At 49.5% G+C, this 27,560-nt stretch overlaps 1 protein-coding gene across 2 annotated transcripts in view; it reads left to right on the forward strand.

The window, feature by feature from the left end:
- Positions 1–27,560, forward strand: part of Ctnnbl1 (catenin beta like 1) — a 159,273-nt gene that overhangs the window by 126,205 nt on the left and 5,508 nt on the right. For both annotated transcript variants that reach the window (XM_021192122.1, XM_029536341.1), the window contains 4 exons: positions 10,176–10,273; positions 12,326–12,406; positions 26,050–26,187; positions 26,345–26,417. In XM_021192122.1, the coding sequence (XP_021047781.1) occupies positions 10,176–10,273; positions 12,326–12,406; positions 26,050–26,187; positions 26,345–26,417 (390 nt within the window). The remainder of the gene's footprint in view (positions 1–10,175; positions 10,274–12,325; positions 12,407–26,049; positions 26,188–26,344; positions 26,418–27,560) is intronic.

Below are 27,560 nucleotides of genomic sequence, written 5' to 3' on the forward strand. Positions count from 1 at the left end.
GATTTAGAGTGTGTGTGTGTGTGTGTGTGTGTGTGTGTGTGTGTGTGTGTGTGTGTGTGTGTTGCAGGACTAAGGACAGGTGGGACTGAGGACCTGTGGCTTAATGTGACAAAGGCTCTGATGGGCAGCAGAGTGTGTGAGAGCATTCCCACACATCCTCCCTGGCGCTCCGCTTTGAAAGCTTCACTGAGGGGAAGTGGCTTGTGGTTTTATCTGCCTCACTAGCAGGGTTGGGGGCTCTGTAACACTTAAAGGAACGGATTGTGCTTGATTACTGTAGAACTGACAGGGTCACCTGTTCCTTGTTGAGAAATGGTGAGACTGGTCAGAGTGACATATAGGTTGTGGTGAGAGTGAAACGACCGGAGACATGCAGAGTGCACACAGACACATGGTAGTTTGCATGTGTGCTACCATCTTAAGCCCCCACGTATGCCTGCCTGCCGTGTATTGAATATTCAGGGGAGGTTGGAGAAGAATAATGTATTTTAAGTGTGTGCCAAAGAGGCTATACATAGATGCTCACACAGCTGCATCTGTCTTTCGAAGAAGAGTGTTTGATCTGACTGGCATCAATATTCAGCAGGAGGGGCTGAGCATACACGTGTGACTCTGCATGGCTCGCCACATCCCTGACTAGGCAGATGTCCATTATCATGAAGTGTAAGAAGAGAAAAAATAATAATAATAAAGGCAGAAGATATAAGACTGTGACTTGATTTGACAGGGCCTCCTGCTACTTCAGCTACCAGTGCAGACCATGAGGCAGATTAATCTGTATTCCAGCACACCACTGCTGAGGCTGGGATCGATCTAATTAGGGTATTTTGAACATCCTGTTTGCATCTAGAATCTTAGCAGAAACCAGGATGTCTGTCCATCTGGGTAGCTGAAGGGAGGTGGGCAGTGGGCTCAGTACTAAAACTGGATGGCTGTAATTTTAGAGCATAAAACAGCACGCCATTTGGTTCCTTAAAACAAAGGCACCGATGGCCTTGGGTGTTGTGGGAACAAAGGCAGCATGGCCTGAATTTTAAAGAAGCCTTGCTGGATCTGACCAGGATATGGGCCTGATGTGTGAAGAACAGGGACCATTTCCATCCTGTTAGAACCCTGGCTGACCTATGTGTGTGTGTCCTTAGCCAACCATTTGGACCGTTGGAAGACAGGTAGAGGTTCTGAGGCTGTAGAGTGGCCTGCCAAGCCTGGCAAGATGGATGGCTGGGCAGGTAAGGCACTCACTGCCAAGCCTGGCAACCCGAGTGAGCCCTGAGACCCATGGTGGGGGGAGAGCCAACTCTTCTAAGCTCCACATGTACCACAGCATGGAGCACTTGCACATGCACACACACACACCCCTCTTCAGGACACTGGTAGTTTTACACAGTCCTACATTCATCTCTATGGTCCTCTGCTTGCTATGGTACCTGGCACATAGAAGATACTCAGGATGCTTTATGTCCTATCACTGACCACAACTGAGAAATGATAAGCTATTTTTTATAGTTCTGCAAATTATGTATTCTCTTTTCAATAAATGGTTATTATGGCTAAATGTGTTCATTTTTATTGAAAGGTAAGCTCATCTCCACTTAGGTATGATGTGTCCTTCAGTTTCCTATAAACAGCTGCTACTTGCCTCGGGGATGTCTGCGGGCCTCCAGAATTGTGTATTATTTGACTTTATAGACAGTCACACCCCAGCACTTTATTTTAATTTATTGTAGGATTAAAGGACAAGAGTGAAGTTGACCTTGCTCCATTTTAGTGTTAGAAAGGTATTTTCTCACCAGGACCCAGGCATACGAGCGCACTGCAGGGACTATGGGACCAGAGTTTGGAAGGAAAGAGCCAAACCCCCAATGCACAGGCGAGGGAGTCCCACAAAACTCTTTTTGGTGCGGCACATCTTAGGTCACCATCTGATAAGCGAGCACTGTGCACGTTCCCTTGAGACAATGGTTTAATAGGTGATGGATCTGCCTCATCTTACAAACAAGGAAATTGAGGCAGAGAAAACACCCATTCTGAGGTTTAATAGCTAGGAATTGCTGGGGGCAGGATTTGAACTCAAGCCTGGATGGTTCTGAAGCAAGGACTTGGGGCTTGTCTCTCTCTGCAGGAACCTGATACCAACTTCCCCTTAGGAGCAGGTCTCCCTAGAGGTGAAATGGCTGCTCTCACAGAGTGAGGCCCTGCAAATACACCTCACTGACTTTTAAGAAATATTGACAGGTTCAATTTTTTGCAAAATGGTGTACATCAGAAACCTACTTAGAATGACTCCCTTAGCCTGTGCTAGTCTGGAAAGCCCTGGTTTGAGTGTGAGGATCCTTAACTGAGACGCCATCTCTAAGAGAGGTGGATGCCCAGAGCCCATGCAGAAGTATTCCTCAGATTCTCTAGTAGACTAGTTTGAGGAACGGAGGGCAGAAGGGAGGGAGGGCTGTAGATTGTAGATTCCTGTGCTCCTTCAAATATGCTTTTACCCTGAGGCAAGTCATACCCTTCCCTAGGCCATTGTTTCTATATGAAGAACCCCAGGGGAGGTGGACTAGAGAGCTCTAGCCCCTTTGGAAAGCTCTAAAAATCATAAAACTCTTAACTGCCCTGGAAAATCAAACTTTTAGCTGGCCGTGTAGATACCATCTAGCTCATTGCTAATCGCCCTGGAGAGGCCCTAAGGACAGTGAAGGGGGAAGGGTGGACCAGAGCCACCCCTCCAGGCAATTTCAGTAATTAGTATAGGAGGCAGCCAGTTGTATGACTATTGAGCAGGGTGCCCAGAAGGCAGGGAGTTACATGGGCACAGTGTCTGTGCTGGCTCTAACATTCCACCAGGATGCCAAGATGCCAACCTCTCTCACCAGTGAATTGAAAAATGGAGGTTTATTTGACCCTCCCCTTTGTGGATTCCAGGGGTAGCATGTGGGATGTATAGATGTGGCGTGGTGTGGTGGATTGTGTATGTGGCACCTGTGTGGTATGTATGTATGCAGAGCATGTGTGTGCCTGGTAGGAGGATATATGTCTATGTGTTTTCCTCTGCAGTAGACCTACTGTATCTACACGTCCACACTGACAGCTCCGTAGCCATCCTTCACCTCTATTTTATGCTGTCGAAATGATAGAGCAGCTGAGCAGTGCTGGCCAGCAGATAAACCTGTTATCTCCTCTGCTCTCTGTGCCAGCGGCTCTCCCCATCTCCTTGGTGTATGAAAAATTGACACTACCATGGGCTGAAATCTGTTCTTAGGGAAGCTACATTTATTAGTAGCTAACGAAACCTGTGTGCTAAAACTCAGGGTGGCTGGAGTGTTTCCCTGTGACATGACAGGCCAGAGCTTACAGAGTTAGAAGGAGCCTGGTCAGCTTTGGGTGTGCTTGGCTTACAGCCCTATCAGTCAGGCAGTGATAGCTTGCTTAGTGTACTGTGTTGGTGGTCAAGGTTGCTCCTGCCTAGACTGGGCTGAGCTGTGGACGTACGTGCTAAGAGTGTCTGTCACAAGCGATCCTTTCATGGACCACATTCCCTACTTGAAACACAGTGCTCCAGATGTCTTCCCAGGCCCCAGTAACCCCTGGCCTCCTGGTAAGGCCTGTAAAGAACAATACCTTGTAACTTTCTTACCCATCAGAATCAGCACGACTCAGAGGGGAGATGACTGCAGAGTAAGGCTGTGGTTCTGTATTTGTGGAGCTGTAAAATCCAAAGTCTCTTCTTTATTTAGACTCTGAAAGAAATTGCTTCTGGGAAGACTTAATTCTGTAAAGTAGGGAAGACGGGTTGTTATTTGTGTCTTCCTCCATATGGCCTTTTGCTTCATTTTAGCCTCATTAAAACTGTGGGGTTTTATAAATCCACATTTATATCATGTCTGTCTTTTGGGCACAGTGAGCCCTTGTGGGGCCTGTTTTTAGGCAGGGATGGTTTCAGGTCTCCTCTCCATCTTTAAGAGACAAGGGATTGGTTATAGTTTGGAGTCAGGTAACTTTCACGCGTGAGATTGAAAGCTCTCTGGGTTTTCCGTTCCAGATTAACAAGACTAAGATAAAAATAGCACTTTTTTCATAGCTTGGCTGTAAGGTGTGTTGACAAAATAGTGTTCTGTCACACATGCACGACAAATGCACGAGGTGCCAACCTGCTCCCAAATAAGACTGGGGAGAAGGGTGCCGGAGCCAAACCCGGACCTGTGACCTCGTGCATGTGGTATAAGCATCTGCCTGCCGAGCTGAGCCTCTAGCCCACAAACAGGCATCTGAAGCAGGGTGAGAGCAGAGCAGCACGCTGCTGCTGAGCCTGACTTTGAGTAAGAATTTCCGAAAGACAGATGGCAAGCTAAGGAAAACATCCACAAGATATACGAAGAAGGTATTTTCCTTAACTTACAAAGACCCCTTAGGAATCAAAGTTAAGAAAGCTATAAGTTGGCAGGAGAAGCAAAACAAACGTTAGTAAGCATGGTCTTATGAGTCAGTCATGTGCTACTGCAGTGGTGCTAAAGGAAGCCCTGCTAGCCGATGTAGCGGGACCTGAGTGTGCCTAGGAGAGTGTTTCTGAGACAGGTTAGCATTTGAATCAGGTGGCTGAGTAAAGATTACCCTCACCAGTGTGGGTATGTATCACCCCACCTGTTCAGAACTCTAAATGATAGCAAAGAGGAGGGGCCAGACAGCCATCTTTCCCTGCCCTCAGACGTTGTTCTCAGCCCTCCGAGACTAGGGCTTAGTATATTTGGCCAGAAGGCTAGGGCCTTTGGGCTTGCAGTGGGACGGCCCCCTCTTGCTTTCCTCTTGCAGGTGCCTAGGATAAGATTTCTGAGTCACCAAGGCAAACCCTCATCAGGGGCCTCTGTATTGTAAGGTATCCTGCTGGTCCCTGGTTCAAGCACATAGGAAAAGAATGTTGAACAACTGCTAATCAAGGGCGGGGGCGGGGGAAGGGGTCTGGTTCTACCTGCCCAGCTGTTGTCACTTCTCTTGGATAGTGGACACTATGAGGAAAGGTGTAGGGAGACATACTCAACAGCATGCCTTTGTGTATGTATTCAGATGGTATGTCGGAGGGGAGCTCCTGTGCCACAGCCAGCACACATGCGGAAGTCAGGACAGCATCGTGAAGTCAGTTCTCCCTTCCACTTTTATCTGAGCTCCAGGGACTGAACTCAGGTTCCCAGGCTTGCATGGAAAGTGCCATCTTTACCTCTTGAGCCATCTCTTCAGCCCAAATGGCATTTAACGTTTTATGTGTGATTTTCATTTGAGTCACATATTTTATTTTTAAGAATATACTATCAGGGAAAAAGAACATGCAAAAGTATGCCAACAGCATGTGAATATCATTGCCCTTAATAACAACAACAACAATAAAAAAAAAAAAAAAAAAAAACCCTCAAACTAGAAGCTACCAAAAATACCCAGAAGTGGCTCACTAGTTAAATTCAGTGGCATTCTAGATAGCGGTTTAAAAAAGAAAGTCTGTGCTGGTAAGGGTAGTTGTATTTGGGAACATATATGTGTATAATATCAATTCTCTGCTGAGAATTTACCCAAGATACTTTGTGGGTTTTTTCTTGGAAGGGCAAGACAGCGGGAGGAGAATGGGGAAAGGAGAATGCTGGTACAGACACTCGTGGATGTTCCGTACATCTGTGCCGTGTGTAGCTACTTTTTACCACGTGCATCCATCCATCACTCTGTTGGAATGGCCAGTAAAGCAATAAGGAAGCCGGTTCCTCTGGTTACTGTAAGTTTGTCTTTCAAATTCCTAAAGGCCAGGACAGAGGGAGGAACGTTGATAAGGAAAAACAAAAAATTTCTCAGGAAAGAAATCCGTTCCTAGGGTTGGTCTGCAGGAATGTAGCTGCTGAGATGGGGTTAAACCTTGAGAGCTCGGCTCTCTGCGCCCCCTCTAAATGCACTGGTGGTCCTGGGTGGTCGCTCTTACCAGCGTGTGCCTTACACTCCATCCAGTGGCCTTTCTAAAATGTTCTTTCCTCTTCTGCATGGTTACCAGGATGAGGTTTTCAATTTTGTTTTCCAGTGGGAAGCATTAGGCAGACGTCCTCTGCCCCAAACTGTCCCACGACTACCAAGTTCCTGTCACCTACCTGACACACTGCACTGTGGTTGTCGATCTGTACTCTCTGTCCTTAAGGAGCTCCTTCAGATTAGGGATCCTGCTGTTTGGAGCCCTGAGCACTCCCTTCTTACACATGCCAACCTCTGGCACCAACTAGAGTGGGCATAAGCCGCTTTGCTCCTGGCCTGGGTTTTTCCATCCTGCAGAGAGCAGGTTGTCTCAGGCACTGCATGAGAACTGTCTGGTGTTCCCTCTCTCCTTCTGTGGCTGTCAGATGCCTTATATGTAGATATATATGGAGGTTGTCCCAGCTGCTGTGCTAAGTAATTTCAAAGTTTCAGGCCTGAGTATGAGATTCACTGCATTCCTTATGGCTCGTCTCACACCTGTTCACCAGCTGAAGGGATCAGAGTCCCTGCTCAGTCAGCCTTGAGTAGCAGAACTGGGGGTGTCCCACACTCTACCTTCTGGTCTTTTCTTCTTGGCTCATTCCAAGCTCAGCCTTGCTTCCCTCCCAACCCACCCCACACCATCCCCCAACACCGCTGTGCCTTCAAAAATGTCCTGCTTATGCCATGCCCACTCCAGAGCAGAGCCTTGTAACCTGTTCTTCCTGTTCAGCATGCAGGGCATCCTGTCTCTGAACCTAGGCTGGGTGCTATACCCAGAGTATAAAGGCATTAAAAAGATATCTAGAACTCGGAAATGGTCTCTTTGGGGCCTACCACCAGCTCTGGCTGGTTTTACAGAGAACCTGCTTCCTTCCCACTCATTTGCCAAGGTTTCCCAAAACACCAGACTGGAATGGGAGCTGGGCATGAGCAGTGACCAGTGCAGATTAGAGTCCCTGTCTTCAGGCCGTGCATATTCTAATTGAAGGGAGATGGTGATCAAATCAGTAAACATATAGTGTGTGATGAAGAGAGAAGGAAGGCTCCCATGAGACTCCAGTACTTGCTGCGTTGGAGCTTTGCATTTTCAGAGTGTGGACAAGGGAGTAGAGAAGTAGTAGAGAAGGTTGAGGCCCCTGAATCCAAGAGTAAGCTTGGGTTCCTGGTAGGGAGCATTCCTGGCAGAGGCCTTGAGGCAGGAGCACCTGTGTCAGAAGCAGCAGTCAGGCAGAGGTCAGGAGACATTGCTGAGTAAACACTATGGTCTTCTGTGAAGACTATGCCCGTGGGCAAGGATGGACGCAAGGACATCTGCTAGCAGGCTATGGCATGCAGTGGGCTAGGATGAGGGTATGTCAGACTAGAGTAGGGGGACAGTCGTTAAAGTGTAGAGCTGGGGTCACATCTGAAAGGGGAACTTGCAAGGTGACTTCATGAAGGATCTGCTGAGGGGCTTGAGAAACTTGAGAACCTGGTTACTGTGCTGTAAATGGAGCAGGCTGGGGAGGGAGGGCAGGGTCTTGCTGTAGGCCAGTTAGGCTGAACAAACATTGTCAGACAGCTGGGGCAGGGGTGGGGATGGGGGGGAAAGCGGTAGATTGTGTGACTCAAATAGATATTTAAAGGGCAGGTCTGGCTACGGGTTGAAGTTTGTGAGTCCTAGCATGTAAATGGTTTCCAAAGACCGAATGAACACAGCTCTGCAGATGTCTGAGAACAAAGGAGTCTGGTGTTGTGGTGGGGACCTGTAGAGGCCTGTTTGGTTTCAACCAAGACAAGGGACTGAGGTGCATGTTTTACATACCAAAGCAGACCTGGCCTCCGGGTTCTCCCAGCTTTCTCAGTCCCTACCTGGCATACCCTTCCCCCAACACAGTGACTTCCCTGGCCTTGGTCCTTGGGGCTGGTAAACTCCAGCGTCCTGGTAAACCTGCCTGTAATGTAATCTAATCTGGCTTGAATTGACTCAGTTCACTGGCGGCAGAGAAATACCCTATCAGATGGGGCCAAAACCTAGGAAAAGTTGAGTCCCCAGCCCAGTAGCCCTGGTCTTTTCTGGCCACATGGGGACCACTTCTGTCCCTCTGTCCTACTCCAGTAGATACATCATTTCTTCAGACTCTGATGACCCATCCCCAGCTACTACCTGTCTGGGTCCAAGGCTCTCAGGACTCTACTGAACTGAGGCCATGCCAGAGGTAGTTCCATTCCAGACAAAGGCCTCGTCTTTGTTTTGGGGGGACTTTTGATACAGAGACCTCATACTTGAGGTTACCACCGACACCAATTCAGTAAGGACATATCCCAGCACAGGATGCCACAGGCACACGTGGGATGCTTCCCAGTGGGTCTTTGAAGTTCACAGTCACAGAACTCAGAACTCTTGAGTAGCATCTGCATGTGAAGGTACCCCTCAGTTGCCAGATAGCAGCTGCCATCCATGCTGAGCAATTTTTCCCCATTTAGTTTAATTATTAAATTATCTTACTTATATGGGTGTTTTGCCTCCATGTATGTCTGTGCACCATATATGTGCCTGGTGCTTACAGAAGAGGAAGAACAGCCAGTGTTCTAACCACTGACCTGTCCCTTCAACCCCACCCCCACCCCATTTTAGTGTATGTCATACATCCATGTGTATGTACCAAGTTTGTGTGCGTGCCATGGAGCTGGAGTTACAGGTGACTGTCAGCCACCCCATGTTACTAGGAACCAAACCTTGGTCTTTTGAAAGAACAGTGAGCACTCTTAACCTCTGAGACATCTCTCCAGCACTGGCAATGTATTTCAAAATAAACTTGCTCGTTTCCTTATAAGTAGGTATCTGTGACTTCCTTTTCAAGATCATTATTAAAGAATTTTTAAATGGGGGGGTGGTATGTGTGCTCACATGTGTGGGCCATGATATTGGTATAGATCTGGGGGAGAAGTGTGCAGGCACATGTGTGGGCCATGGTGTGGGGGTAGATCTTGGGGGGAGGGTACAGGCACATGTGTGGGCCATGGTGTGGGGGTAGATCTTGGGGGGAGGGTACATGTGCGGGCCATGGTGTGGGGGTAGATCTGGGGAGGGGGATACAGGCCCATGTGTGGGCCATGGTATTGGAGTAGATCTGGGGGGGGAGGGTGCAGGTACATGTGTGGGCCATGGTGTGGGGGTAGATCTGGGGGCGAGGATGCTGGCACATGTGCAGGCCATGGTATTGGAGTAGATCTGGGGGGGGGGGCATGCAGGCACATGTGTAGGCCATGGTATTGGGGTAGATCTGGGGAGGAGGGTGCAGGCACATGTGTGGGCCATGGTGTGGGGGCAGAGCTGGAAGACATTGTAGATGTCAATCCTCATATCTCTTCTTTGCTGCAGTATGTGCCAGGCAGCCCTCCTGGAGCTTCTGGGGACCATCCTGTCCCTTCCTCCTTGCTCAGTATAGAAGCCCCAGGGTTACAGACATGCCCTATCATGTGGGCTTTTACGTGGATTCTGGGATATGGACTCGGGTTCTTGTGCTTGTACACCCGCCCTTTACTCACCCATCCATCTCTCAAGAATTTTTTGTAATGCTTGAAGAAAAACCTGTCTTCCCCACTGAAGCCTGTGCCAGATCCTGTGGCCGTGCTGTCTGCGGGGCTAGAATAGCAGTTTCTGAGGGAGCTGCTATGCTGCAGTGGCACAGGAGGGTGACAGTGTGACATGCTTGCCTCCTTCTCCCCTCAGCATCAAGTGGGGCTTAGCACAGCCGAGTTTGGGCACCATCACCCTACGTATTTCATTCCAGGGCAGTTGCCAGGGAAAGTCACAAGGCGATTTGAGAAGTGACAGACATTTCTTATTTATCGTTCACTCGTATCCTGATGGTATTTGTATTCTGTTCACGGGTCATTCCTGTAAGTGGGGGATTAGTGTGAGGTTCTGTTGTGGACAATACAAGTCAATTAATTCCCGGCAAGATAGAAATTCTCACCTCCCTTTGGTCTCCTTGCTCTCTCTGTCCTTGAGGATGTCGTCCTTCTGACTATCTGTGAGGCTCGCCAAGATCAGTTCGGTCTTCTGATGACACCGTTGACGCTCTTGTCTTATTAATCAATAGTCTGAGTCAGCCGTGCCTCCTTTCTCCTCCTCGGATAGAGCAGACGGGCCTGAAGAGGTAGTAATTACTGCTCTGATCTCAGCGTGTTCTCCTCTCTCCTTCCCACCCCAGAGCATGTCTGTTCGATCCTGGCTTCCCTCCTGCGCAACCTGAGAGGGCAGCAGCGGACCCGGCTTCTGAATAAATTTACGGAGAACGACAGTGAGAAGGTGGGTGACCGTGGCCGTGCAGATGGGGCCAGGAGCAGAGTGGTGTGGAGACAGCCCCTTACCTGAGGGTGCTGGAGCCAAATGCTTCTGCTTTCACGTACCTTCACCAGCGTGTGGGTCTGTTGCATGGTGTCTCCATGCCTGTGTTCAGTGTCCTTCCCTTGGAGTACAGTACCTCCTGAGTGGCAGCAGTGGACACTTGGGGATAGAGGAGACTTTCAGAGGGTCCAGGTGAGGGTCTGGTGGGTGCACAGCACAGCCTGGTGATTGAGAACACCAGCTTTGGATTCAGAGGTCTACAGTTGAACTGGTTTTGCTGCTTTCAAGATACATGGGCTGCAGACATGGCTGAGTGAATGAAAGCACTTGCCATGCAAGCAGAGACCAGACTTTAGATACCCAGAATCCATGAAAAAGCTCTGGCCGCTACCTTAATCCCAGAAGCCAAAGACGAGATCCCAGGGCAAGCAGGCTGACTGGGAACCCGGCTAGCTGGGGTCAGTGAGCTTTGGCTCAGCAAACTAGAGAGCAAGCAAGGAAGATACCTGGCGTCTGCCTCGAACCGCCACCTGTAGAAAGGTGTGTGCCGCTCTGAGCCTCACTTCTCCCAACTGTAAACTGGAGACTAGGTGGCAGGAGAGTCGGGATGAACTAATTAGATGAGCTCTTATCAGGTTAGTGATTCCCAACCTTCCTAACGCTGCAACAGCTTCTCCTGTTGTAATGACCCCCCAAGCATAAATTTATTTTCATGGTTACTTCACCTAGAGTCCCTGTCATTCACATTCTCACCAGGAAACTGAAAGCTAGAGACATCCAGGGACTTGTCCCAGGTCATGCCACTAATACTACCGGAGCTGGGACTCATACCAGGTTGCTGAGCACAGAAGCGGATACATCTCTTCATACACTGTGTGGTAGGCAGTTCCATAGGAATAGAAGGAAGGCTCAGAGTCGCCTTTCAACACACGATAAGTACGTTCCTGCTTGTAGCCACAGTAGGGCTGGGGCACAGTCTTCAGAGATCTTGTTCTGCCTCTTTGAGCCCACCTTCAGCTGTTTGTGCTGCCCAGTAGCAGTGTACCACAGCTCAGAGCTCTCAGTAGTCGCGGCTGTGTTGTGTCTCCTCAAGTTTGTAGGAAGAGTGTGAAGGCACTTCTCTGTTATCTGATTGGTTATTCATGGTTTAAGGAAATCATGGACAAAGAAACCTATGGAGAGAAATGCATTAACTCACCAAGTCACCAGCAGCTGCTAAGGGTTGGGGCTGGGGTGCCATCTGCCTGGGCTGTCGGTGGCTGTGTTATTGGAGCAACATGATATCAGCTTCTGTGCAGAAAAATACTGCTTGCCAGAGAGCCGAAGTGGTGCCAGCCTGGCGGGGAGGTCAGAAGTATGGCCGGCATCGTGGCAGCACTTTCTGTCCTTTGAAGGTCTTGGGGAAAATGAACCTTTCCAAACTCACTCAGTATCCCCAGGCTGTGTTCCAAGATGGCTCTGCTAAGCTGAAAACTGACTCAAGTTATTTCTGAACAGACGTCAAAGTCTTTTCTCAAGTTGCTGAAGGAGTTTTTCTGGCACTCTCTTCCAACTCAAAAGCAACTAAAAAGATTTTACTCGGGCATTTTTTTTTTTTTAAACTATTGAAAAAAAGATCAGCTCTGGGGCAGAATCTGAACATGAAAGGTTTCAGTTGGAAAAAAGAAATCTAAGTTCTAAGTGAATATCAAGTATATAACTTCAAGCATCTTCTCTTTGCAAGAAGAGACTCAAATGTTTACTTATTTATTTGCTGTTAACAACTAGAATTCTCAGGAGTCCCAGAGGGGCTGGCAGGGGCCCCAGAGGGCCCACACTCCTTCAAGCACATGTTCAAGCTGATGCATGCTGGCTGATGCTGTGTTCTCAGCAGCACCTCTCTCTGCTCTGAGCATGTCCCTGATGCTCATCCCCATGTCAGAAGTGGTGGTGTGGGCCTTCCTTTGCAGGCAGTGACTCTGATGCAGGAAGTGTGCTCATCCCTCCTCACCCCTGCCTGTGGCTCTCTTTCAGGTTGACAGACTAATGGAGCTGCATTTTAAATATCTAGGCGCAATGCAGGTGGCCGACAAGAAGATTGAAGGGGAGAAACATGTACGTACCCTGCCCACTTCTTGACATTCCCTGACACACACTCCATTTGGTCCTTTGTGTGCGTTCTCTCTACACAGGACAGGTAGGACAAAGGCGCACCTGTAGCCATGGGCCACCTAATGACCTAAGAGCAGAGCCAGAGACTGCTGTGGTGTGCATATGTATTAGTTACTGTTACTGTTTCGATCAAATGCCTGACAAGTCCAGGGGAGAGGAATTCATGCTGGCTCACAGTTTGAGGCCATACAGTCTGTCTGTCCATGGGCATTGCAGTAGCAGATTGAGGCAGCCTATCACACTGCACCTGCAGTCACCGAGCAGGAAGAGGCTGGGGCTAAGGCTTAGCTTCCTCTCCTCTCTTTATCCAGCCTTTATTCAGATCCCAGCCCATGGGATGATGCTGGGTAGATCTGCCTTCTGAAAACACCCTCACACTCATACCAGATGTGCATTTCCACAGCGGCTCTAACTCCAGTCAGCTGTGAAGATTAGCAGTCACAGTGTAACTACCCTTCAAGTGGTGAGCTTTAGGAGGATGGATGTAGGACTGGCCAGGGTCATCCTACGAGTTGGACCAGATCTGAGACAAGCACAACTCTCATAAGTGCCCAAGGACAGTGCCAGGACTTGGTACCATGGTGACCAAGTTGTATTGGTCAGTTGCTGGCTGCCACTGTCCTGAGGAAGTGGGGGGATGTGACCCTAAGGAAAAGGATCCCACAGTAGGAGAGCAGGAGGAAGCTGGGAAGTAAGCAGATCCAGCTCCCCATATGCAGAAGGCACATGGAGCAAAGGCTCCATCTCTGTGGCCAGGCCAAGCCCTAAGCTGGCATACCTGGTCCTGTCTTCTGGTCCTGCAGCTTTCTGAGGACCCAGGAAACTCATGAGCCTGGCTGGGTTTCCTTCTTGAGGGAACCCTACTCTTCTGTGAGCTGCTGCCCTCCCCCGCTTCTCCCTGCCTCTGCATCAGTCAGTCTGCAGGCCTATGCCTTACTTAGCACACATCTTAAGTAGAGCAAGTTTTCACATTTGCCTATTGTCCAGACTGTGTTCTGACCTGTGGACAACCCCCAATGTGTATCCACAGTACAGTGTGAGCCCTTTCCTGCTTTTAGCAGTCTGTGGGAGCCCCAGGTTTCCTTGTGATCTTGATTTTCTGAATCTCTCAATTCTCACTTTGAAGAGACCCTTGCAGCTTTGGAGCCTCTCTATCAGGAGTGTTGGGCATCCACCCTGCAGTCTGAAGAACTCTGCTCAGCCAGGCTGGAGCTGGGTGAACGGAGGAGCCTGAGACTTATTTCTTTGCCACTTCCACTCTCAAACAGCACAGGTCCACCTAGGCAGAGCAGTGGACTGTAACCGTGCCTCACTCTTGGAACTTGCCTGTGATCTTTAAGCCCAGTCAGTGCTCAAGTGTTGGCTGATTGATTGAATTGATTGATAGGGACTTTCTTCTTCACACAGAGATACAACCTCAGGTACAGGCTGAGTCTGTAAACGCTGAGCTGGGCTTAGGTACCTAGGCACACTCCTCACCCACACCTTCATTCCATCTGGTACCTGAGGGGCACTGGGGGACTGACAGACTACCACAGTAAGGGAGCCTTTCTTTGTTCGAGTGACAAGTAGACACAAATGAAGATGTGTAGGTCTGTTGGGAGCAGCCATGACACCACCGGAACTCCAGCAGGGCCACAGCCCCTCGTAGAACCTGCTGGAGCAGATTCCAAGTGTCAGAAGAAAGCCTGGGAGACAGACACACCATCTTTTTTTTTTTTTAAAGATTTATTTATTTATTATATGTAAGTACACTGTAGCTGTCTTCAGACACTCCAGAAGAGGGAGTCAGATCTTGTTACGGATGGTTATGAGCCACCATGTGGTTGCTGGGATTTGAACTCTGGACCTTTGAAAGAGCAGTTGGGTGCTCTTACCCACTAAGCCATCTCACCAGCCCACAGACACACCATCTTGAAGTGACTATTAGTCATGGCTTGTTCCTCCTGTGGCTCCTAGGTCCCTTTAGCTTGGTGTTTCACTTAATGGCGCAGCCAGGTGCTTTGTTAGAGGTGAGGGTACACACGCCAAGGAAGACCAGTAGGCACTTGAGTGTTGGGAGCACCTTGCACGTTGCTGTTAGGGTACTTGGTGTGCTTCCCCAAAAATGATCCATTTTCTGCATTGAAGAGGGTGTGGAATTGGTTTGCACAGAGGGAGGGTGACGGCTTCAGCCCCACCCCCAGCCTCCAGCAGGCTGCTGTATGCCACCGACACAGGCCCTGCCATTCGCTGACAAACAGCTGTCTCCTTGGTGCCAAGGCCGTTTTGCTGGGCACTGGCAAACATTCCAAGGCCATTAGTGCTCAGCAGCCTCGTGCTGCTCCAAGAGACAAGGCAGGAGGGGCACGTTGGTGAGAGGCATTTGCTGCCAGCACTTGGGCTGTCTTGGCAGATGAAGCCACCTCATGGGTGTTGTGTCACAGAGCAACACAAGCTCCCTTTCACCCCTTCCTCCTGTTGTCCTCTCTAAGTCCTGGACAGCTGCTCTCCCTACTCCCAGTACAGACATTCTAACACCGAGTGGGAACTCCTCAACCAGTGCTGATGTAAACACTATTTCTAAGGCAGTGACCCTCAGATTAGAAATGAGTGTCTAGTATTTCACTAAGCCTGAAAGGACACCCACTCTAGATAACAGAGTCAGCCATTGGCTTTTCAGTGTCTCTAAACCTAGCCTTTCCCTGAAAACCTCCATTTCTCTGTATGTGGTTTGCACTTGACCAAGATTCAATGGAAAGAATCCAGTCATTTGGCAAATGTTGATAGATTCCTGTTCTGGGCCAAGTGCTGGACCAGGCACTGGCCAAAGACGAGAGACCCAAGAGCCAATTAGAAACCCGTGTGGTGTGTGCTGCTGGTAAGAGCCAGGGACTCAGAGGGCAGCTCAAGCCACCCTAGTGACTCTGTGACTCTTGCACATGCACACCAAGTAGGGATAGGGTTTTTCAGTCTACTGCCAGGCCCTGGGAGAGGAGGGGGGACCATGGAGCTGGCCTTTCCCTGGCTTTCTGCTCAGGACACATAGCCTCACTGGCCTGACCTATTCTTCCCCGTGGTCGTCATTTGTTTTTTGTTTGTTTTGTTGTTGTTTTTTTTCTTTTTTTTTTCCAATTTTTATTAGGTATTTACTTCATTTATAGTCATTTGTTTTTAAGGTGTTTGAATTTTTGTGCTTGGAGGAATTGGGTAGGTGGTGGTAACAGAAGTAATGCCTGACCCAGCACCCAGGAGCAGGCAGAGAGCCTTTTCTCTGGGAGGTCCCTGTTACCTCCCAGTTTGATCTCTGCCTTCCCTACACCTCTAGCCCTGTCCTCCTGCCTTGGGTGTTAGAGCTAGTGCCTCCTACAAGGTCAGATCTCATTAAATATATGCCCACCTCAGAGAAATAGTCATAAAACCCGTCCGTCCCTTCATAGCTGGTAGGCAGTGAGCTTGTTGGCTTCCTCTGTGCCTGTCATTTTGTTGGTGGTGGTGGTGGTTGGTTGGTTGGTTGGTTTTGGTTTGTTTTGGTTTGTTTTGTTTTTGTTTTTGTTTTTGTTTTGAGGCAGTGTTTCTTTTTGTGTAGTCCTGGCTGTCCTGGAACTCACTCTGTAGGCCAGGCTGGCCTTGAACTCAGAGATCCACCTGCCTCTGCCTCCCCAGTACTGGGACTAAAGGTGTGCGCCACCACCACCCCAGCATGGTCTCCCTGAGCCTGAGGAAAGGACCACTGCTCCTCGAGGGAGTTCGTTGTCTGCCCCCTGGGTGTTAAGGATGGAGGGATCGGCCTATCTCACGTTGTTCCATAACTTTCATTTTTGCCAGTAGTGCTTAGTTTACAAAACAACAACAAAACCCCACACAGCCCCTCTCATTGAAAATACTTGAAAGTACACACAAGTAGATGCTAATGTAACTGCAGTAGTATCATGTTTGGTTGGTGGTGGTCCTGCTTTGGTTTGTTGCTGGCAGTGTTAGGAACAGAAGCCAGGGCCTTGCACACTCGGGGCAAATGTTCTCCTGTGGAGCAACATCCCGGGCCTGCAGCTGTCTGCACCAAGGAAACATGCATGAGTAGAAGCGTGCCTGGGACTCCTCCAGCACTAGATTGGTTTAGCATTTTCAGTTTTTAGTATATTACTACAACAGTGTAACTGGAAGAGAGTGCCATCCATGCCTTGGGCTGGTTGGTGCCCAATGTGTTCCAGCTGTACTCAGTGTCCTTGAGATCCAGAGTGAAGTTGGACATACCCCAGGGGCTTCTGGTTAACAAGATTTGAACTTTTAAATGCCGTGTAATGTTTCCAGCTCTTCCAGCAAGCAGCAGCCCTCGTGATCAGTAAATATCCAGGGCGCTGTCTCAGCAGATTTCACTGGGCTCCCCAAACAGGCTGAAGCCAGGAAAAGACCAGGATCCCTGTGGGTTCAGCGTACAGAAGCTGCCTTCAGAAGCAAGACGTAATTAGATAGGTGCTGGCAGGGATTTCTGAAAGAGGGAGGAGAGCCTTAGAGAGAGGCTTTTCTTTCTTAGTTCCTGGGAAAATTATACTCAGCAGGTTTATTCAATAAAGTGTTCTCACCACATACTTCGCACCGTAATGACTTACAAATTGCATGCTAATTTTGCCACAGTTAAGTCATTCTAGGCTTTATCCTACAAAGAAAAAGATGGACTCTGTAATGAAACAGTATCCACAGGACTTGATATCTTAAGCAGACTGGCTGTTTCTTCAGCATCCAGAACTCGCTTGAAGATGTGGGTGAACGGGGGTGAAGGGTGGAGTGAGCATGTGGGGTGCGTGACCCCGAGAGCCAGGTGGAGGGAGATCTGGCTTCTGCTGTTCTACTAACTATGCTGGAGGCTTCCAAAGCAAGCTTTAAAAAAGAGAGCGCGCATCCTGCTGAGAGTTCCTCTCAGCCCATCTTTTAAACCAGTGCCTCACAGACTTCCTCAGCCAGGGAGTTTGCCAGTAGAAGCTAGAGGGAGAGGGGAGGGCTTCGTGGTGTCTTCCTGTCTCCCACTGTTTCAGCCGTGGCCCCTTTGGTGCCCCCTCCTTCCCTGACAATCATTTCCAATCAGTCACTGGAAAAGAAGTCAGCAGGTCTGAGTTCTGGACCCATGCCCCTGCGCTTGCCTTACAGCGTGGCCCTGAGCACGGTGTTTTACCTTTCTGAAACTCAGTGCTCACTCAGTGAAGCTAATATCTTGCCTCTCTGCCACCTCCCAGGCCTGTTGTAGGGTTTGCAAGGGTCAGGGCTGTGCCCCCTCCCATACCTCTGTAGGCTCACAGCCCGGTATACCTGGATGTCACTTATAGGCTCCTCTGGCTCATTAAGTACAAACCCAAACTGTGGGGTCCATAGAGTGGGAACAGACTAGGACCATTCACCAGTGTAACCGATCAGACCCCTAAAAAAAAAAAAAAAAAGAAAGAAAGAAAAAACCAGTCAGACCCTGGAAGCCATCTACTGCTTCATGCCACACATCCACCAGACAAGCTCTGCTGGCAGTAGCTCCCACCCCTTCTCACTGCCCCAGGCTTCATCACAGGTGACCATAGTCGCTTCCTTTGCTTTCACACGGCAGCCACCTAACTAGTCTCCTTACTCTAGGAGTATGCCCTGTGGGTCTTCCTCACCCTACCCAGAGAGTGTCTAAGACACTGCCAACACACACACACAGTCAAACCAGTGTTGTTGTGATACCATCTGCTTGTAGGTGAACCTACACCAGGCCCTGCCACATCCTTCACCATCACTACATGAAGAAGCCACTTGTTGCTTCCTGGACTCACTTTCTCAAATCTGCAAGAGCCAGGCATGGTAGTGCTCATCTATAATCTCAGCACTTGGGAGACTGAGGCAGAAGACTCTCAGACCCAAGGCATAACACCTACTGGACACTTGCCATTATGTCTGCAGCATCCTCTGCTGCAATGGCTGCCTTCAGGGCTCGGGTGTGTAGACAGTCTGTGTGTGTGTGTGTGTGTGTGTGTGTGTGTGTGTGTGTGTGTGTGTGTGTGTGTGTGTTGCCTGTCATACCAAGCAGCTGCTGTAGTAGTCTCCCTCAGTTCTTAGAAACCCATCCCTGGGGATGCCCAGAGCCTCTCCCTCCGTGGTACTAAGCACATCTGCACCGCAGCCTCGGGATGCAGATGAGAGACTTGGTGGCCACGGTTCTGGCTCTGCCTCCCTTGAGCTCCCTGCTTTGCTTTGCTCACTGGCGAAAGCGTGAGTATAAGAGCGCTGATCTTGCGCGGTGGAACCTAAGTACAGATAGTCCCCGGCTTAAGAGGCTGTTCGTCAGAATTATTGTCACAAGCGACTCTGGCCTGCGTGCTTGTCCGACCTTCCTCCAATCCAGTGGAGTCCTCGCTGGTAGGGTTTGCTTGTACTTTCTCCCCAGTAGAATCATCACTTTCTGATAATACCTGCTATGGTGGAGCTCTGCCTCTCCATACTGGCTGGCTTGTTCTCTGCTGGCGAAACGAGCAGTTGGGCGTTTGGAGTTTTGTTTGACTTAGGGGAAAGAAGGCGCCACAGAACCAAGGAGCCCTGTCTAGCCAGGTTAAGTACCAGCTTTGCCGCAGAGTAGAAAGTGCCCTTTGTTATAGGAGGGGCAAGGCGGTTGTGGGAACCTGGCACATGCAAGTGTGCTCGTGTAGTCAGCCTCTTCCTTATGACCAGGCCCTGGCCTGAGAGCCAGCCGTGGATTCTTACACACACACACCCAATCCCAGATTCCTAGCCTCCTACTTCCCCAGCCAAGAAGACAGACTTCTAGGATCTGCACCCTATTTTACAGGCATTTGGAGGAAGGGCTTTGTATGGGGACATTTGCATCTCTTGTCTCCATTTACCACTTCCAGTTGGGGCTGCATGTGGAGGGTTCACAGCCACCTCTTTATGAGGGTCCCCTTCCCTCAGCCAGAGACAGCTAGCTCACTACCTGTCAGGGCAGATGAGAAATGCCATCAGAGCCCTCCAAGGGCTTATGACTGGAGAGAGGCAAGGGAAACTGGTGGTTTGTGCTTCCAGAGACAGATTAACATTTAAAGTGGAGATGCAGCTGAAAGAGAGAACACACCAGCCTGCAGTAATAGCACCTTGACGCTCCGCATTCCCCTCCATGGTATCTTTGGCGATGAATCTGTTTATTTTAGCAACCCTCCGACAGGCTTACGCTGCTGGGAACTGCAATCTGTCCCACTTACAGTGCACCATTCACTCAATTACCATCTAAGATTTTATCCTAGCCCTCGTGTACAGAGTGAGCAAAACAAAGCCTAGCAGGGTGTCTTCTCACTCTGTCTCCCAAACTGAATATGGAATCTTCTGGTCTAGCTCTAGTTTCTCCTCCCCCATCCACCATGCTTTCACACGGTCCCATGTGTGGCAGCCTAGCATTAAACTGCCATGTAGCCAACCGAGGATTGACCTCAGTTTCTGGTGCCCTGCCTCCATTCCTCAAGCAATAGGATTGAAGGTGTATACCGCCATGATGAGATCGCTGAGATGCAAGCCCAAGGGCTTCGGGTGGGAGGTACACACTCTCCAGTCGGGCTACATCCCGGCCCTCCTCTCATTTCTTTCTTCTTTTTTTTTTTAAGATTTATTTATTATTTATGTGTAAGTACATTGTAGCTGTCTTCAGACACACCAGTACAGGGCATCAGATGTCATTACGGATGGTTGTGAGCCACCATGTGGTTGCTGGGATTTGAACTCAGGACCTTCGGAAGAACAGTCAGTGCTCTTAACCGTTGAGCCATCTCTCCAGCCCCTCTCCTCTCATTTCTAAATATCTTCTTTACTGGGAGAAAGGCAGGCCAAGAATCCCTATGTTTATTGTTCCTGGTTTACACTAATTCCCATATAACTTAAAGTCAGTGCCCAGATGCTCATCCACTAATGCTGGAGTGGGTCCATGCTACTAAGACAATGCTCTTTTACATTATGAAAGGGAACACAGGTTTGGAGCTAGAGTGTGGGCCTCTCTGCCCTAGCTTCCAGTGTGGAATGTGGATGTAGTCATAGCTCTTACCTCTTAGCTCTTGAGGTTCATAGGAAGAAGTGTGATTCATCCGGGGCAGCCTGGCACTCAGGAAACTCACTTTTGCTGAAAGTGAACAGACTAAAGGAAAGGCCTTGTACCAGGGAAGGATGCTGGACTCACCCACTGAAGGGCTGCAGTAGTCACGCGCTATGTCGCAGCTTCTTCCCTCTGGAATCTGAAGGTGAAACCTGCTGCCCATGCCCAACAGGGGCCACACAGGGCAAAGGCTGTCATTTTCACCTCCCCTGTGGAAGGCTTTAAAACTTAACTCCTGTCCTATTCCATGTGAATTCCAGCATATGTAGAAATTCTCTGGAAGGCTTTAAGACTTTAAAACTCCTGTCCTGTTCCATGTACAGCAAGCATATGTAGAGATTCTCCTTCTGAAACTTGGTAAGTGGGGTGACATGTGCACCCAGACTCTTGGAATATCTCTTTAACAGTCGCAGCAGAGGAGCACTTGATTTGCATACCCAGGTTGGTTGTGGATTATCTGTCCAGTGCAGTGGCAGACCCAGCGGCTGTGTGTTTGTTGTAGGGAGATTTAATTTACTTATGGGAGGGTGATCTGAATGATTAACTGCCATGCCCTGCTTGGGTGTTAATGTTTGGCTCCAGCACCAGGCATTTCTTGAACTGGCTCCCCTGATCACTGCTATCCGTCAGCCTAAATCCATCCACACAACCTCAAACAGGCAGAAATTCTGGTACCTAGCTAGGCAGGTACTTCAGTCCTGGACAATCTGTTAGCTTAGTATTTGCGTCACTGTGCTAAAGAAAGCCTGGGCTGCAGGGTAGACGATGCAGAGGCCATTCGGCACTCTGTTCCTTGTGCAGTCATTCTTGAAATGTGTCTATCCTGTGGGTGGGCTTTGTCCAGTGTATCTCTCCTGCCCTACAGGTTTGCTTGTCTGTCTGTAGAACAAAATCATTGGCATGTCTGAGACCTACATCACTATGGGACCCATTCACCAGGAAAGAGATTGAATGGACAGGCTCACAGTGAACGTTTTAAATCCTGAAGTTTCTATATTCCCCAGACACAAGTCCCAGGCAGCTGTACAATTTGAGCTGTGCTGATAGTCATTTGGGAGTCTCAGGCACCCTTAGAGTGTCTGTCAGATGTGGACTTTGTGGTGCCAAGATGCTGGAGAAACAAATCAAGTTCTTATCTTGGAATCTGTCTTGAAAAATCAAGAAAAGGAGTCAGAAGTTCGTTAATCAGCCCTAAGTTACCCATGTCCATCCATAGCAAGACCAAGAGTAGAGAAAGACAGGGACTTGCTGTCTAGTGTCCTTTGCAAACAGAACAGAACTTGAGAAGGTGGGCTGGAAAGAATTGTGCCCAGCCTTACTTGCTTCCCATCTGAGTGACACAGAAACTGTTTCTTTTGTTTCCCCTTAATAGTAAAGACATGTTTGCATTCTGTGTCCCCAAACCCACAGCCCAGAATTGTAACAAGCTAGATAAAAGGCCACCCAAAATCTCGGCCTCACTGCACAGCACTTTCTATGGCACTTCTGAAACTGCTAGGGTGGACACCTGGCCTGGCTCAGCGCAGTCAGTGATGGCCACACCCTTCCTGGAGAGGAGCTGTTGTCTTCTCTCAGATCTGCACAAAGGTTCTACTTTCCAGTCCTAAGGCTATATGTTTGGAGTTGAGCATTGAGTGGACTGATGTTGGAGCTGCTTCCAGGAAAGAGAGAGTGAAAAAGACAGGTGGAGCTTGGTGTTGGCCTCTTGGGTCTGTACATTCTACAGAACTGCACGGATGAGCCTGGGGGCAGTGTCCTGTCCTGTTAAAAAGTCAGGTTGTAGTGTAAGTGTCAGAAAGCACTGTTGGGGCACTGGGCCATTAAGAGGAACACAAGCAGCTGGCCCAGCCTCATTGTGGAGCCCTGGGCTCTTTATCATCTCTATTTGTTATTCTGAACTCAGTGCCTGCTGGTCATGGACTGGAGAGGTGGCCCTGCTGGTCTAACCATGGTGTGTGAGAGCCCATGTAGAGAAAGGAGTGATGGGCCTGATACCAAAGGCCACCTTCAGGGGCTCAGCCGCTCCCTTCCGTGGGTGGGTGATGTAGCAGTGATCATTATTCCCACAGCCTCCTGTATTGCTCTCCCATAGTAATCTATCAGAACTAATGTGAGCTGCTGGTTACTGGGAGGTCCCAACCAAAGCCACTCCCCTGCTTCCTCCCTCTATTCTGTCCATGCATGGCACTCCACCTGGCTTTCCCAGGCCAGCCAGGCTGGCCTCTCTTTTCACCATTATTTCTAGCTGTTCCTTTTGTAGTAGGTTGGTTTTTTTTTTATTGGTGTTGGTTTTGTTTATTGAGAAAGGGTCTCAATATATAGACTAGGCTGGCCTTATCAAAGTCATCGAAATTCACCTCTTCTTGTGTCTAGTATGTCCTATGAGACTCAGTCAGATCCCAGCTTAGAGACTCAGCCTCTCCCCGCTCCCTCAGGCTTTGTCCAGCCTCTGGGTCCTACAGGATTTATGCAGGACACATGTCTTGTCTCCGTGCTGCCTTCAGAAATGGTTCACTCCTGTGCCTTAAGCTCCTGACACTGTGAGAGCCTCCACAGTCCCAGCTCAGCACAGGGTGGTGGCTGGCACAGTTAGGTGTGGCTGGGTGGATACAGAGATTCCAGTCCCTCCGGAAGCCTCCTTCCTCTCCCCTATTTATTTTTCTTTCTGTCTTCTCCGCCTTAGGGTAATATTTGTTGCTCCTAGGCACCTACTAAGGCCAGATCCTGAACTGTCCACTGTTACTCATCTCCACAGAGGTGGACAAGACAAGTGTTCCCTCCTCAGAGAGTCTATATTCTGTTAACGGGCAATTATGAATAATGAGCAATTTCACCTCCGTGGGCCTTGGTTGCTGATTTGTGTGGTGGGATTAATAATCCTTTCCCTCTCCCCTTTTATTTTGCTACTAAGGAGATGTGTGTATAATAAGCCCTTAAACTCTATAGTGATATAGAAATGCACAGTACAGGCACAGGATGCTTTTGTGAATGGAAGTCAGGGTGATTCCTGGGCCTCCCCTCGAGCAGGAAGTTGGATCTGCGTGAGCCGAGAATGAGGCTCTTTATAAACTGTGGCATCAGCCTTGCCCTGTGACTGCTGCGTAAGCATTAACGATTACCAGATTACCAAGAAGCTGGCTACTGAATGGGGCTGAGGATCCTTGTGTGATCCCTGGGTAGGGCAGAGCGGCTTACAGCCCTCTGACAGGCCTTAGGGGTGAGATGAAAAGTAGCCCTGCGTTGCTGCAGGATGGCCCCCCGGGTAAATAAAGAAGTGCATTATCTGCGACTAAGTGGTCTCTGAAGGGCTCCTGCTGGAGATTGACGGCTGTGTGCTAAGCCTTCCAGTTCTAGTGTCCCCAGGGCTCCCTCAGTGACAGGAGCCTGTGTTGTCAGAAGGAGCCATGGCCATAAAAATAGCCGGGGAATTAGGAAGTGGGCCGTTGTCATCACAAGTGTGGGCAGGGCGCCTGCCTTCGTAGACCATCTTAGATTGGAGCAGACTCTTGAAGTCCCCTGCACTAAGGCCCTCAGCAGAGAAGCCTTATTCACCCCGGGCCCTGCCCAGCCTCCTGGAGCTCATAGTCCACGCAGATGTCCACTGTTCACTTGATGACGGACGACAGAGTCTGTGGCAGAGATGCACAGGGAGAGGGCGTGTTGCCTGGGGTACTCATGGGATTTAGAGGAAGAAACAGGCAGTGACCTTAAATAATCAGGAAAGGCTTTGCAGAAGAGGTTGCTTAAAAACAGCACGGACTTGGGGGACATTCAGGGTCCATGTTGGGGAAACATGAGGCCAAGCTGGGGGCAAGAATTCTCCCATCAGTCCGTGCTGCTTGACCACAGCTTGTGGGAGGGGTGGTGTTCTAGAAGTGCTGCAGGCTAGAGAGTGGTCAGGAAAAACTGCTGTGTCACAGGCCATGCATGGGAGAGCATGGGAGAACGGCCTGGTGTGTGCACAGTGTCTCTATAAGCCTGTCTCGTTTGGGGAATTGTTTTTTAAAATAAGAGTTGGCTGCAGGGGCTGGTGAGATGGCTCAGTGGGTAAGAGCACCCGACTGCTCTTCCGAAGGTCCAGAGTTCAAATCCCAGCAACCACATGGTGGCTCACAACCACCCGTAACAAGATCTGATGCCCTCTTCTAGAGTGTCTGAAGACAGCTACAGTGTACTTACATATAATAAATAAATAAATCTTTAAAAAAAAAAAAAAAAAGAGTTGGCTGCAAAGGAAGAGGGGTACAGACAGTCTGGCGGGTCTTGGAGAGAGCCTGTCGTCACTTCGGAGGTGTAGAGGGATGGCCAACTTGTGAGAAATAATGGGACAGTTGTAACTTGTCACAGATATTAACAGAAGCTAGGGGACACATAATGCCAGTCCTGTTGTCTGGACACTGGGAAGGATGGGGGAAAAGGGGCTGGGTTCTTGTGATGGAGAGTGGAGGAGTGTATGTCTTACGGAGACATTACCTGTGAAGTGAAAAGAGTGGGTAGGCTGAAGCAGCTCATCTCCTGAAGAGAAGAAAGGGGCAGGCTCAGCAGCTGTAGGGAAGAGGGGAGGGTTGGGGAGGAGGGGGGAGGTAGACCAAAGGATTTTATAAAGAACTTACAGACAAGTCACAGCCTCCTGACACACAGAAATGAAAAGAGCCACTCATTCCCTTTATGTGGACATTCCGCTTCAGTACTTATGTACCAGTATGGCGTGTCAAACACTTTGTGCAAGTGCATTTGCATGCATACACACATGTATGTGGAGGTCAGAGGTCCACATGTCTCCCATAATCACTCTACCTTTTTGTCTGAAACATGATCTCTCCATAACCTGGAGCTCACCCTTAGGTTAGACTGGCTGCCACTGGGCTCCGGGGATCCTCCTGTGTCTGTCTCCTGATACCCCAGGACTGCTTACAAGTATCCACCCACATGCTAGCTTTTTCCTGGGGTGCTAGAGGCCTGAGCTCAGGTCCTCGGGCTTGCACAGCAAGCACTAACCCACTAAGCCATCTCCCCAGCCTCCAGTTTAGCTTTTTTTTTTTTTTTTTTAAAGCAAACTAAACTTTAGCCAGATGTGGTGGCACATAACTTTAATCCCAGGATTTAGGAGGCAAAAGTAGGTGGAACTCTGTGAGTTCAGGACCAGCCTGGTCTACATAGTGAGACCCAGAATATATAGAGAGACCCTGTCTCAGAAAAACAAAATGAAAACCTTAATTTTTAAAATACAAAGGGTGATACTTGCTTAGACTGTTTCTCTTGACCTTTTCTGGGATGGAATATGCAGATGAGTGGGGTCATGTTGGCCCCGAGTCACCAGAAAGGAAGTCTGAGCTTTGAACTTGTCTTTGTGGCCTCCATGGTCCATGTAGAATGAGGAGCACTGGGAAGATGCTCAGGACAGAGAGACGGGGGCTTTCCCTGTAGGTGATGCTGTTCTTTGTGGAGACTCATCCTTTGCTTCTCCGAGTGGTACTCAGCCCTTACCCTTCCCATGCTTTTTTGTTTCCAGGACATAGTGCGGCGTGGGGAGATCATAGACAATGACATGGAGGATGAGTTCTACCTGCGGCGCCTGGATGCCGGGCTCTTCATCCTGCAGCACATCTGCTACATCATGGCGGAGATCTGCAATGCCAATGTCCCTCAGGTAGAAGGGTTTCTTCTCCTTCCTGGCCTCCCGCATGGATAGAAGCGCAGTGCTTCCTGTAGTCCCCTCGATGTGGGTCCTCGGTTTCAGGTGGGGTAAGGATGACACTGTACCCTGGGGACTTCTTCCCCATCCCATTCTTTGCCGTCCTTGTTAGATTCGCCAGCGGGTTCACCAGATCCTGAACATGCGTGGCAGCTCCATCAAGATCGTCAGGCACATCATCAAGGGTGAGTTGGGTGCCGCTGGGTTGAATCTCTGGGGGCCACTCATGCTTGCTGGACACCTCATGAGTGTGCACGGCAACTGGTGCTCCAAATGTTCTGGACAGAAAGCGCAAGTTCCTCTATGCCTCACTGTGCCAGCTCATCTGCCTTGAGCACAGATACGACGAAGCACTAGGGCTCAGGACCGTCTGCTTCTAAAACACACATAGGGTGGAGAGGTGCTCAGCCTCACATAGCATGAGGACTTGAGTTCAGTTCCCACCATGGCCTGGCACACATCAGCAGGTGGGGGCAGGAGGGTCCTGGAGCTTGCTGGGCAGCCAGTCAAGCTGAATCTGTCAGTTCAGGCTCATTGAGAAAGGTGCCCAACTTTAACCTGTGGCCTCTACATGTATACACATACAAGCATGCACTCACACACCAACAGGTACGTACACATTACACCCACACACTAAAGCCATAGTAAAGCAGAAAATAAGGACATAGTTCAGAGAACGAGGACATGACAAGAAGCAGCTGTGGCTTTACCAGCTGAGCAGTGACTCTGAGGTGGTGTCTTAGCAAGGCTCACCTCACCCTGTAACAGCACAGTGAGGAAGAGTGCAGGAAGGTTGAGCGAGGCGCTGCTGGCTCTGCACCGAGCATAGAAGTGAGCGTTTCTCTTCCCTCCATTCTCGAGGATATCTCCCTAGTGCTCCTGGGTCTTTATCTGGACCTGACAGGCTGGAGTAGCTCTGGAAAGGCTTCTGGTCACCCAGTGAGCCTCAGTCACAAGGCAGACTGTCTGTCCTGAGCTCAGGCTGCAGGAGTCGCTAACTGGGATATGGTGAGCTTAGATGTCAGGATGATGCCACAGTTGAGGGTCCTGTCGAGTTGGTGGAGCACAGACAGCCACTCTCCTCCTGGACCTTGATCTGCACACTGCTTAGATGAGCTACATTGACTGAGGTTTTACATCTCAGTTGCTCGTAGCTCCTTGCTACAGATGTGGAGATGGGAAGATGAGAGGCTGTGGAGCCAGCTCCAGGTCTGCCTCCTGGCTCTGTGCACCATGTAGGTGAAGGAGGTGGCTGTGGCGGTTGATAGGAACTGTATGAGTCTCAATAAGTGATAATGGCGGTCATAAAACGTTAGGTAATTATGTTC

Source organism: Mus pahari, chromosome 3 (genome assembly GCF_900095145.1).
Source record: "Mus pahari chromosome 3, PAHARI_EIJ_v1.1, whole genome shotgun sequence".
NCBI classification, from domain to species: Eukaryota; Metazoa; Chordata; class Mammalia; order Rodentia; family Muridae; genus Mus; species Mus pahari.